Source organism: Hippopotamus amphibius, chromosome 7 (genome assembly GCF_030028045.1).
Source record: "Hippopotamus amphibius kiboko isolate mHipAmp2 chromosome 7, mHipAmp2.hap2, whole genome shotgun sequence".
Taxonomy (NCBI): domain Eukaryota; kingdom Metazoa; phylum Chordata; class Mammalia; order Artiodactyla; family Hippopotamidae; genus Hippopotamus; species Hippopotamus amphibius.
Genome location: NC_080192.1, coordinates 79,697,274 through 79,711,047, shown reverse-complemented (window position 1 = coordinate 79,711,047; position 13,774 = coordinate 79,697,274). Strand labels below are relative to the sequence as shown.

General features: G+C 42.0%; 1 protein-coding gene across 13 annotated transcripts in view; it reads right to left on the bottom strand.

Annotated features, from left to right (window-relative positions):
- The window catches only part of IL1RL2 (interleukin 1 receptor like 2), a 35,257-nt gene extending 27,616 nt beyond the window's left edge, over positions 1–7,641 (bottom strand). Inside the window, exons 1-5 of one of the 13 annotated variants that reach the window (XM_057743178.1) lie at positions 7,518–7,604; positions 7,207–7,270; positions 6,724–6,792; positions 5,641–5,872; positions 2,854–3,049 (exon numbers count right to left, since the gene is read on the bottom strand). In XM_057743178.1, coding sequence (XP_057599161.1) covers positions 2,854–3,049; positions 5,641–5,872; positions 6,724–6,792; positions 7,207–7,270; positions 7,518–7,604 — 648 coding nt within the window. Of the gene's footprint in view, positions 1–2,853; positions 3,050–5,640; positions 5,873–6,723; positions 6,793–7,037; positions 7,271–7,299 lie in introns of all 13 variants that reach the window. The other 12 variants (XM_057743183.1, XM_057743181.1, XM_057743185.1 and 9 more) reach the window with 12 other exon arrangements.
- Between the last annotated feature and the right edge of the window lie 6,133 nt (positions 7,642–13,774).

The following is a 13,774-nucleotide window of genomic DNA, read 5'->3' as shown; positions in this document are numbered from 1 at the left end:
AGTCACAGCCTTAGTGACAAATTTGGACTATGGCGAGGGAACGAGACCGGTTTGGTCACAGCTTGGGGGTGCAAAGGCGTCCATAGATAGGAGAGGGAATATAAACAAAACATGGAGAAATGATCAGATTTGAGGTTAAGATAAAAAGTGGCTCTAAACATGGTGAATCTGGTGAGTTGTGGGGATGAGAATGTCTACGTGGAATATATGTTAGGCTGTTGGATGAAGTACCTGGAGATGAGAGGAGAGTTGGGAGCCATCTGTGTGAGAAGGTCCTATGAGCCTTCCACCTGAATGCAATCAAAGCAAGAGCCAGAGATGACCGTGGCCAAAATTGGGAATGATAAAATCTAAGACCCAGACACAGAGGATGAGAACCCAGTGATGATTACTAAGGAAAAGTCGGGAGGTGGAGAAATAAAGCATGACTACGTCTCAGAAGGAAGGGAAGAGGAAGCTCTCAGCTGATGGGCACATCGGCTGTGACGGACATCACAAGAGATCAAGATCAGGATCAGAACTGGAAATGAATGTTAGATTTGGCAGCTGGGAAGCCAGCAGTGCCTCAGCAAGTACAGATCCAGCAGAGTGGTGGGCAGAAACCATTGTATTGAGGAGTAATTTGGAATTGAAAAAAGAAAAAAAGGAGATGTTCCTGCTTTTCCAAATGTGGATACTTCACAGTCTATGAGCATGGATGTTCTAACACCTGAACCTTCTCCTCTGGAACCCCTTCAGTCTCAAGGACCAGCTCTACTCCTCTGAGACTTCAGTTCTCCCTGCCACAAGCTGGACTTTGTCATTATCCAGAACTACTCTGTCTCTAAATTCTTAAAAACAAAAATATATCATTCTGATGATAATTTCTTATTATCCCACCTGTTTCACACGAACATAAACAAATCCACGGTCCTCACCTTAGAAAGTCTTTGCATCTCCTTCAATTCTCTCTCCCACCTCCTCGCCTATGTCGCTCTTTCATACTCTCCATATAACATCTCCCTCCACTTGACAGGGACAATTGGGGGCAGCAGAAATGAGTTCCCTCCCCTTTCTCTTCTCCCCCTTCCCCCTCATTCAATCGGTTCTACTTCACACACTCTCTCAATGATCCCCACCTCCTAACTCAATTTCTGAAATAGTCTAATGATCAACAAGGCACCAAACTCAAGCCCTTGCAACTGATTTACCACATGAGGACTCCACTGAAAATATGTCCATCGACAGGTGAATGGATAGAGATGTGGTACATATATACAATGGAATACTACTCAGCCATAAAAAATCAAATAATGCCACTTGCAGCAACATGGATGGACGTGGAGATGATCACACTGAGTGAAGTAAGGCAGACAGAGAAAGACACATATCATGTGATATCACTTATATGTGGAATCTAAAAAAATGATTCAACCAAACTTATTTACAAAACAGAAAGAGACTCATAGACACAGAAAACAAACTTACGGTTACTAAAGGGGAAAGGTGGGATGAGAAGGGAGGGATAAATTAGGAGTTTGGGACTAGCAGATACAAACTACTATATATAAAATAAACAATTAGGTCCTATTGCATAGCACAGGGAACTGAATTCAATGTTCTGTAATAAACCATAATGGAAAAGAAAAACTATAAAATAAAATAGAATACAATAAAATAAAATACAAGGATAAGAACATTCATTGCCACATTCCTTGTGAGAGAGGAAAATAGAAACAAACTAAATGAATGTGAAATATATAACAGAGGATCAACAAAGGCAAAAATTAGTTCTTTGAAAGGAGTAATAGAACTGACACATCTCTTATGAGACTAATCAAGTGAGAGAGAGTGTGTATGTATGTGTGTGAGAGACAGAGACAGAGACAGAGACAGAGACAGAGAGAAACATACTGTAACAGGGATAAAAGACGAACCTTACTGCAGAAGCAGACATTCGAAGCAGAGAAATGAGAACACATTTTATGCCAGAGCATTTAAAACGTTTAACAAAATGAACAATTTTCTAGAAAACAATCTTACCAAAACCTGTTCAAGAATAAGTAAGAAATTTGTATCATCCTATCACTTAATTCTTCAATTAAAGACATTGAATCGGTAGATGAAAACCTTCCCACAAAGAGAACTCATGACCCAGATGGTTGTACTGGCAAAAGCTAACAAGCAGAGCTGGGGAAAAACTAGTTCAAATATTAAATACCTCACCTGTGCTCCTCCAGGCCAAGGATTATGCCTTTTACGTTATCATCCTCCAGTACAGTCAAGAAAAGAGAGTGTTTGAAGGTGAAAATACAAGGTGTAGGAAGGTGAGTATATGATGCCCTGTTTCCATAAAAAAAAGGCAGGACTAGGATATACGGTTTTATTTGCTTGTATGGCATTACACAAGGATAATGCAAAGCGTTGTGTCAGGCACTAAGAACAGCAGCCACATGTCAGGCAAGGTGAGATGGGCCTGGGCAGATATGGCTCAGGGGTGGGAAGGCGACTTCCCAGGGCATGCCTTCCTATACTTTGAGTCTTGAATCCTGTGCATGTACTACCTGTTGAAAGAAACTACTTAATTAATCTTAACCAAAAAGAATAATGAAAGATAGTCTGAAAAGTAAGAATAATTGGGGGAGGGGTGGATACAAATAATAAGCTATTACCAAGCTCTGATAACAATAAATTAAAAAAATAAGTAATTAGCAGGGTTAAATTGTCAATAACAATTAGCTAACAAATCTGTCTTATGTACACAAATCTCTCTCTTTACCAGTTCTGCTTTAAAAGGTAAAACTTAAATTAAAAAAACAAGTAGGTTTTAAAGAGAAAGAAGAACTATATCAACAGGAAAACTATTTTTCTTACCTTATACCACTTTACTGAATCCAAATCAAAGCTGCTCGGGAAGTTCAGATGACATATAAGAACGTCGTCCTTTCCAACATATAAGATCTGTTTGTATGCATCTGGCACATTCAGCTGGCTATTGCTGGAAGTACCACACCAATGTTTTTTAAACACGGTGAGGTTGACTTTCATTCTGGGACAGATGTTTGTATCGCTATGAGAAAACAACAGGTTGAAACCTCATAAACTCAAACAGTCACAAAACCAAATGATTCTGCTCTTCTCCAAATATTTCCAAATCCTCTTCTGGGCGCAGTGCAAACTCTTTGCCTCAAACAAGACAACATACATCTCACAAGTCATTCATTACAAAAGGGAAAAAAAAAGTATTTGGACGGCAGAAACATGGGAGGACATCTTAACCAAATGATCAAAACCAAGTGCCCCAAGGAGGGGCACGCGGATGCTAAGTGTCTCTGAGTGTGTCTGAAGAGAACGCAAACCACTCACATGTATTCCAGCCAAGAAGCCTCAGCCTGAACTGACTCATGAAGAAATAGCTGGCAAACCCAAGTTAAGAGACACAATATAAAATAATTGCCTGTACTCCTTAAAAATGTCAATGTCACACACACACAAACACAAACACACACACACAAACCAGGCTGAAGATCTGTTCCAGGTGAAAAGGGACAAAAACACATGATGACCAAATGCAATGCAATGATCGTGGATTGAATCCCTAGCAGGAAAAGGAAGAAAAACATTTATAAAAGTCATCATTGAGTAGACTGATAAAATTAGACTGTGAATCCAGGAGTAGACAAAACTATTGTGTGATGGTTAAATTTCCTGAATGTGATAACTATTCTGTGATGATGTAAGAGAATATTCTTGTTGAGAGGAAAGATACATTGAAATATTAAGGGGTAAAGGGACCTAATGCATACAACTGAGATGATTTGGAAAAAATGGTTTAGGGAAAATACTTTGTGTAACATACATATACACAGCAGTGGGGTGACGAAAGCCCGGCAAAACGTTAAATAACAGAGAATCTAGATGAAGGGTAGTTGGGAGCTCTTTATACAATTCTTGAAAATGTGATGTGAATTTGAGTTATTGCAAAGTAAAAATATACAGTTCACTAAATATGTATCATATCTGTATGTTAAAGATCTGTGGGAATTCGTGTTTACTTTCTTCCAAGACAGACAGTATTGATGTCTACCTTCTAGGAAAGATTATTTTGCCCCATTTCACAGCTTCCAGATTTAAAGATTTTAAATCCAGCCTGTGACCCAGCAATCCCACTCCTGGGCATATACCCAGAGAAAACCATAATTTGAAAGGATACATGCCCACCAATGTTCATAGCAGCACTATTTACAATAGTCAGGACATGGAAGCAACCTAAATGTCCATCAACAGAGGAATGGATATACACAATGGACTATTACTCAGCCATGAAAAAGAATGAAATAATGCCATTTGCAGCAACATGGATGGACCTAGAGATTGTCATACTGAGAAAAGTAAGTCAAACAGAGACAAACATCATGTGATATCACTTATATGTGAACTCTAAAAAAAAATGATACAAATAAACTTATTTACAAAACAGAAATAGAGTTACAGATGTAGAAAACAATCTTATGGTTACCAAGGGGGAATGGGGGTAGGGATAAATTGGGAGATTGGGATTGACATATACACACTATTATATATAAAATAGATAACTAGTAAGGACCTACTGTATAGCACAGGGAGCTCTACTCAATAATCTGTAATGACCTATATGGGAAAAGGGTCTAAAAAAGAGTGGATATATATATAACTGATTCACTTTGCTGTATAGCAGAAAGTAACACAACACTGTAAATCAACTATACCCCAATAAAAATAAATAAATAAAAATGAAGTCTCAGTTAGAATAAAAAAATAATAAATTCAGCCTGAACATCCAGACAGACTTGTGTGACATACAATCTCCAATTTTGGTTAATGCATAACCTAGAGGACACAGGAGAGCAGACCCCCACAAGACGTCCACAGCTGGTCTGCAGATCGAGTGAAATCATGGGGGAGGGGCTACTGGCACTTCCACCTGTGCCACTGAGTAACCGTGCACCTCTAGTCAATCACACAGAAATGAGGAACCTGGCAGGAATAAGAGAGGGATGTGGCCGTGAAAAACACAGAAAGAGGCTGGCAAATATCAAGGAACCACAGAGAGGGAAGACACAATTCCATTTCTGGAGTACCTACGTCACATGTGATCTGGGGTAAGTTTTACTTCAACCGAATATGGCCAGCATTACTTCCACTTTACAGACAAGAAAGCCAAGGCTTGTACAGGTCAAATAATTCATGAAGGTCGTGCATGTTAGCAAAGGAGGAGAACAAAATTGGGGCCCTCAGCCAAAATTTGGTCCACAGAGGACCATTTCATTAGGACACACACAGAGCTTACTGAAAAGTTAACCACACACATGCACACACACACACACACACACTCTAATTTCCAGGTTACTTCGAAAATTTGGAAGATGGACTTGAACTGAGTAGACTGCCACTTTTGGTGAGACTTATGCTTTCTGGTTCACCACAGTCCCCACCAGCCTCAATTATCTCCCCCCAGATATGTGTCACTCACTTACATTACTAGCATAAGGCTTAGCACGAGGTCTAGAACACACACACACACACACACACACAACATACTTGTTCATATACATATATATGAATGAGAGCGAGCGAGCGAGAGAGCGAGAGAGAGAGTTCAATTTTGAATGAGGAACTTACTTTGTGTGACATTGGTAGATCCCAGAGTCCTCCCTTTTCACAGGGAGAAACAAAATCCAGTTTCGGTCCTGGTGAACTCTAGACTGTATGTGTTTGGATATCGGGATTTTGCTCGGATATTTATACCACGTTGCAGCTACTTTCCCAGATGTTGGCAGAGAGTATATGCAGTTAAAAGCCGTAGGCTGGCCTACTGACACGATCTCTTGCACGCTCACGTCCTCACAAGCATCTAGGGAAAGAAAGGAAAAAATATTCGCAACCGAGAGCGCTAGTGTAGTTATTATTCGTTTTCACAAATGCCTCAATTTTCTCGCTGATTTGAAACTTTATGTGAGAGTTTTCTCAGTATGGGAGTTTCCTGATAACAGTCTGCTGATGTGAAAGCATAACCGGAAGTCCTTCACTTCTGTCCCTAAGAGGGAATTTAGTCAATCCCTTCCCCCTCAAGTGCTCTTCCCCATTTGGAATGATTTCCCTCTTTCTCTTCTATGCTAAGGCCCTTAATTCCTTCATCCTCCTCCTTCAGAGTAAACGTTCCTGTTCTGAGTCCCACTTGACCTGTTTACCTTTTGCTCTGTTGCCCAATTAATTCAATCCATCCCCCAGTAAAAGGTATAAGTATCTCCTCCCCAAAAGGATTGTTAAACAATCTGCTCACTTCAAAGTTCGTTTCTAACAAATTGCTTAGTTTTTCTTGGAAGTAATTCATTCCGTTGCTGGTTTCTCTGCTTTCACCTTGGGTCTAACATGTCCCTTTGTCATATAAAATAATAGTATTATAGCTCTATTTGAGCATTTTAACTCGAGTCTTGACTTGCAAATTTGGCCAACTCCACCCCTCTTTGAGTCACTTCAGAGCTCAAAGGTGGTGTTTGGGGCTAAGCATCAGACCCTTGGAGCTGCAACTCGCCGTTTCCGCATCCCGCGGGATTCTGCCTGGACCACTGGGCCAAGTGTCACCGGCCAGGCTCCCGTCTCACGCGATCCCCCAGGAGGTCCACCCAGGGCCAGACCTTGCCCAGAGCGGTTGGGAGGCAGGTAGGGAGGGTGGCTACTGAGACCCGAACTAACCGAACGTACCTGCTCTGATAAAACGTGGAAGAGCGATGGACACGACGCAGAGTAGCAAGGACAACATTCCCTTAGCGGCTGCGGGGAAGAAAGAGGGTGGGGTGGGAAGGGGCGCAGCGGCCGGAGCGCGCCCTCCGCTCACCGTCCCCCCCCCGCTCGCCGGCCAAGGCCAGGGTTCCGCGACCTCTGAATCTCAGAGGTCCCAGCCAGGCCTCTGAGCTGCCCTTCTTCACAGGAAGCCCTCCAGCTTTGGCCCACATGTACCCGGACGTGCCCCCAAAGACTGCTCCCGCCCTTGCCCCGTTCACCCTCTAAGCGCCCACGTTTAGAATCCGGGTGGAGAGGCATCAGTGTGAGGGGCCAGCAGGCGCTGTGGGGGCATCGGGGCGGGTCCCCTCGTCCTGGCTGACCCGTCGCCTCCTCTGGGGGCGCAGTGACATCCCCTTCTGCCACCCAACTCTTCGCACAGTCCGCGGCTCCCCGGGTCCCCACCCGTGCGTCGCGCGTAGCCTCGCCTGCGCGTCCTTGGCTTCACGATCCTCCAGGGCCCCGCCGTCTAAAGGGAAACCCCAAACACCTACTCACTAGGGAGAAGCCAGCCTAGACCTACGTGGCAAAGGCCGGCAGGAAAAGAGGGAGGAAGGCGGACAGGCAATGGACGCGGGCTCCGCACCTTCGCCCAGAGACGGAGTCCGCTCCCCGGGGGTCGCGCAGCGGGTCAGGGGCCGTTTGGGAGTCCCGATCGCCGCCCCCCACCCCCCACCCCAGCCGCGCACATTTTTGTCACCTCCCCCGCTGTGCACCTTTCTTGCCGCCGACGCCCTGCTCAGCCTCAGACTCCGAGCCGGGTGTGTACCTGCAAGACCGGATCGGAGCGCGCAGGAGCTCATAGAAAGTGGAGACTGAGCCCTGTCGTGGCATTTCCAAACCAGGCTAGCTCCTCACCACCGTGGGCGGGGCAGGCCTACCTTCCCAGTGGGAGCTTAAGAAGGAAAGTGCTATCACACTAGGAAGTGGGTTTGAAGGCTTCTTGCCAGATTTTCTGGCAGCTAAGAAGGCCTCCATCCCCATAAATGTCTGCTGAGATCTATTTCAAATTGTCCCACCAAATGAACTATTCCTTCCTTTCCAAACTCCCTTTGAGCACTGGCCTACATAGAACATCCCCAACGTGGACGCTGACCCGGACGGCTTTTAAGGAGTATCATTTTTCTGCCTGTCATACTGTTTAGCTTCTGTAAAGCAGACATCCCATGGGGATCCCCAAATAGGTGGAGCAGGAAGGGCCTGAAACTTCCAAATACAATGATATCAACAGGAACTTGTTGCCCTGACCACCAGGAGACACCCAGAGACATCCCTGAGGGCACTGAGACTTAGAAAAAATATATAAAATGTAATCTCCATTGGACAGATTTCTAGCCAAGCTATTTCTAGTGGTCTTTGTGGGATTCCAAACAGTGAGACAAGGAACCATGGCAGCAAGGAGAGATGCCAGCAATGTTGTCTGTGATGAGCTGAAAGCCAGTGGTTTGCAAACTTCTACACTCTTAAAAACTATGGAGGATTTCCAAAGTGCTTTTATGTGGATTACATTTATCAATATTTACTATGTTAGAAATTAAAATGGAGAGTGTTTTAAACATTTATTTTCTTATTTACTTAAAATAACAATAAACCCTCTGCGTGTTAATATAAATATCATATATTTTATGAAAAATAACTCTACTTTCCAAAAGAAACAGACTTATTGAGAAAAGTGGTGTTGTTCTACATACCATTGCATACCCATACTTAGTGTTTGGAAATCTCATATTTAATGTCTAACTTACCAGAAGACAGTTGGATTCTCATATCCAATCTCTTATGATGTAATGTCTTATAGCCTCTGAGAAAGTCAAATTAAAGGATTTCAAGGATCTTTTTAAAGGGCCTCAGGGATCCCTGGGGCTCTCTACTCTGAGGTCCTCTTGGTAAGCCAGAAGTGGAGATCTTTATTACTTTTCCCCTGGCATCAGCATTGAGTTTCCTCTGTACTTACACATTTTGCAAGTTTATGCCCCAAAAAGCACTACTATAAAAAATATCAAGTGGCTCACATACAGAACTAGTGTTATAAGCAGTGTTGAAAGTTACTTCTAAATCTTTTTTGTTGTCCTTTTCAGTTTCTACCATATAAACAGAGGAATTTGTGTCCTATCCTGTTTCGCATAGTTTGAGGATCAACTTGCATGCCAAGTCCAATCAGTATAGCTGCCCCAAAGCTCAGGAAGGTGAGACGAGCCATCCCAGCCCTCCTGCAGGCCTCCCTCTGTTGCGACACGGCTGACACTTTGTTAGTGCGGCTAAGGACCTGAAACTTGCACTTCCAGAGATGGTTTCTGTGCCAAATGTGTTTCCTGGTACAGGGAGAATGAACCGCTTGGCTCTGAAGGCAGAATTGACTTGGGGATTGTAAACTTTGCAATTAAAAACAATAGAAAATCAAAACCTTTACTGCAGGTTCTCAACTGCCTTGAAAAATCAGAGAAACTGGACAGCTAATGAGAAAGGGGAAGGAAGGACTTCAAACAGGTTTACTTTGTTATTGTCACGAGAAATGCTGATTTATGCAGAAACTTCCTCAATTCAACCACTTTATTCTTCCTCTCTGATTTTCACTTGTTAAATTTTCTTTTAAATGGGCATCAGCAATAATTAACAGCTAAATAATTCAAGTCATAAGTCATGTAAACAAAACACAGCCTCAGAAATAATAATAATTACTGTTTCCTGTGTACATCTCTCAGCCTTCCAGACTCAACATACTAAACTTTTTTTTTAATTTATTTATTTATTTTATTTATTGGCTGTGTTGGGTCTTCGTTGCTGCACACGGGTTTTCTCTAGTTGATGCGAGCAGGGGCTACTCTTCACTGTGGTGTGCAGGCTCCTCATTGTAGTGGCTTCTCTTGTTGCGGAGCACAGGCTCTAGGCGCATGTGCTTCAATTGTTGCAGCACATGGGCTCAACAGTTGTGGCTCACGGGCTCTAAAGCATAGGCTCAATAGTTGTGGCACACAGGCTTAGTTGCTCCGAGGCATGTGGGATCTTCCCAGAGCAGGGCTCGAACCTGTGTCCCCTGCATTGGCAGGCGGATTCTTAACCACTGCAATACCAGGGAAGCCCTCATCACACTAAACTTAATGTTGATCATTCTGGTGTGTGTGTGTATTACTTAAGGAATGTAAAGTATTCTTGTGTAGGGTTTTTTAGCATTTATATAAAAAGTACTACAGTCTTTACTTCTACAACTTGGCTTTTTTCATTCAATATTATATTTGTGAGATTCAAATATTTTGAGAAGTGTAGTTCTAGCTCACTCAAGATCACTACTATATAGTATTACATTGTATGAATATACCCAAATTTATGTATCTATCTCCTTTGGACATTCAGGTTGTTTCAAACTTATATTTTGCTCTCAAAAATAGTGTTATGAAAATTTTTGTATCTTGCATGAGTTTTTGAGTTTTTGAAAGCTTCTCTAGTTAGTAAAAATGCAGGGTCACTGGGTGCATACATCTTTAACTATACCGCGGCACTCTAATTTTCTCCACATTTAATATCATTTAGGGGATAAGGGTTTCATTGCTTCAAGTTCTTGCCAATACTTGGTAATGTCAGACTTCTATATTTTGCCAGTCCAGTGATGGAAAAGCTATTGTATGATTTTATTTTACATTTCTCTAATTCCTAAGAAGGTGGAACATCGTTGCCTGTGTTCATCCTGTGTTCTCTGTGTGAAATTACTTCTCATGTTTTTTTTTCTGTTTTACCCACCTGGTTGTTTGTCTTCCTCTCATCGATTTGTAGAGAACTCATTAAATTCTACCTCTGATGTTTCATGTGGTTACCTTCAAAGGGAGGCACAGGCGTACCTCCCTGTTCTCTCCCTGACAGAGAGCCCAAACCCAGCAGCACCACTTCTCTATAAGATAGCAATGATTAGGCCCACTTTTCAGAGGTGACATTTGTAAAACCTCTTTTGCAGAGTGCCTGACAATAACAGAAAATTGATGAGTACAGAATTTTTTACCATCATCTTATGACTAATCCTTCCTTGCCACAGTATTTAATATTGCAGGTATTTTTGCAATGAAAATATTCTTAGATGTTCATGCTATTAGTCACAAGCGGTAGGTAATGGAATCTTTTCATTTTTTTTAATGAGCTGAAACAATTCCTCTACCAACTCATTACCTCATCCTGAGAGCAGGTGTGAAGCAATGATCTGTGTGCGATGGAGGCATTGCTGAGTTCGGATTGGTTGAATTTTACCTTCAATTGATTTGATCTTCAGACAAGGATGTGGTGCACATTCAGAAGAGTAGCAGGGCAATACACTTTATTAAAGATGTCATATCTCAAAGTATACATAATATAATGCATAGTAATTGTATTTGTTCTAACTAACTAGCTGATCATTTCCCATGGAACATAACGTGTAGCTAGTTTCCCAGCGAGATGAGGTGGTGTGGCAGGTATAGCTTGATGTCAGTGGACGTGCACATATGAAGACCCACTGGGATATATTAGAGTGTCTGTTCTTTCTTCAGGTCAGTCTATCTTATATCAAATTCAGAGAATTGCAGCATCACAGAGTTGGAATGGAACCTAAAGTTTGGCTATCACGAGTAGAATAATAAGGACCCTCCTACACAATAGTGAAATAATCAACAATTTTCAGCCCTCACAATTTAATGACTTTGTGTTATACGCACACACACGCACAACAGCCATAATAGCACCTCCCCAACCCAACCAGCACTGGTTGACTGGGCTCAGGACAGCTCTCCTCTAGAGATATCCGTGCCTCAAGTCAGCCAGCTTCATCTCACACCCAGTGTTCAGATATCTTCATGTTCTTGCCAAGCGTTCATTCAGATCAGGCTTGAGGGAACTCATTCCCTCCAAGGCAGCCCATTCCAAACTGTAGCAAATCAGTCCTTCCTAAGGGGAAGAGGAAACCTCAGCCATGTGGAGATTCTTGTTCCACCCATTGGGTCCAGAGAAAGAAGAATCCAGTTTACCATGTTGCCACACATCCAGTGTCACTGGAGCTCCTGCAACCATTGATCTCTCCAGACCAAGTACCTGGAGTCAGGGGCTCCAACAGGCCTCACGGCCACTCAGCCGCTGGCATCTCAAACATGGAGGACACAGGACTTTCATCCCTAACATTCTAAGTGTTAGGTTTGTGTTAACATCACCTGTGTTCTGGTTGGTCTTGTCTGTGTTTGTTTTGCTCATTCATTCATTCTGGGGTTACTAAACACAAACATCCTAAATATTTTTTTTCATTTTTGTAGCTACTAAGCCATATTTTTTCCACCAGTGTTTAGACATGTTCATTATTGCAAATGAAGAGTCTTACATTTATCCTTAGTCAATGTCATCTCATAAAAATGGTTGGTTAAAGAGCTCATTTATCAGGGAGGGGAAACATCTGGGCTCCCTTCTCAGCCCTCTTGCTAATTAGCTGAGCGTTATAATGAATTTGGGGGGGCAAGTGCTGCCTCCCAGGTACGGTGAATGTTGATTGAAACTTTCAAGCTCATTATTTAACTTGAAAACAAATATTTATCACAGTGATACCCTTTGTGTCTATCAAGCTGACAAAGATTTTAAAATGACTATTTTCAGTGTCACTTCCTATCGGAAAGCAAGGCAAATGTCTCCACAGAATACAATTAGTAAAGAACTTGAAAAGGTTCATTGCCCTCTGGCCCATTGACTCCAAGAATCTGTGCTCAGCTAGTCATCAAAGAAGTGGACAAAGATATTTGACCAAGGATGACTATTTCATTTTGAGCACTGATGGCTACAAACTGGAAATATTCTAGATGTCTAACCAAAGCAGAAAAGCTAGAGTATAGAGCATCCGTTTGATAAACTTAATGATCATTCATAGATCATATTTTAAATAACATTAATGTAGGCAAATATTTTTACTAAGTTTAAAAAATTAAGGTATTAAACTGCATATATTATATAACCTCAATTATATCCATAGAAAGACTATATATAAAATGCTAATAATTATCTTTAAGTTGTTAGGTTTTTTCTTCCTTACACTTTTCAGAAATGTCTGTGTTCTCTCAAACCTATATTGCTTCTATCATACACAAAGGTATTTTTAATTTACTTAAGAAAAATGTTCCTAATTCAATCAACTCACAGAGGGATTACTATACTACCTTTCCTAACGACCTCCCTCTCTGATCCTTTACTCCCTTTAATTTGCCTGCATAATAAAGCCCGCCCCTCTGCCAACACTTTCTTTATGCCTTAGTGTTCTCCCATTCAAAAGTCTCCAAGAAGCTCACATATACCAACTCGAAATGATAAAAACCAAATATTTCAGTCAGGGATTTAAGACCCTCTATCATGTAAGTTCTTTTCCTGAACTACTTTTCTCCACACTACACTCTATAACTAGGTTGTTTTGAACTTGGAAATTTTCTCGGTACTTACTATGTCAGGCACATAGCACTTTTAAAACAATCCAAATGTCAACTCGGGAGAGAAAATATTCCCCGGTTTTGGAATTTGAGGGAGGACTTGGGGTCCAGTTTTACAAAATGTAAGAATTCAGAAGCAATTAAGTGTAGTGTGGAAGGTAGGATTATGGACTATCACGTAACAATGAAGTATTTCAACAGATGGTCACCACCCACAGCTACAGAGGCAAACGGGAAGCAGGACTGTGTCTCAGGCTAAGCAGGAGAAGCGATGATTTGAGACCGCTGAGAAGAGAAAACGTAAGGATTTACCACGTGAGCAAGGGCAGAAATGGGTTCACACCAGGGCCGTTAAACATGCAACACCCTGTCACTGAAGATGTCTGTGGAATCTCATTCCAGGATGTGTTTAAGGAAAGGAAAACCAGTGAACACTAAGGATTGGTATCAGTGCAGGTCATCCCAGACCCAGAAGCATGAACCAAGTGACACTTGGGATCACTTCTGGGTCAAGGGCTCTGAGAAAAATAAGTTTCCTTGACTTTCACTGAGTAAAT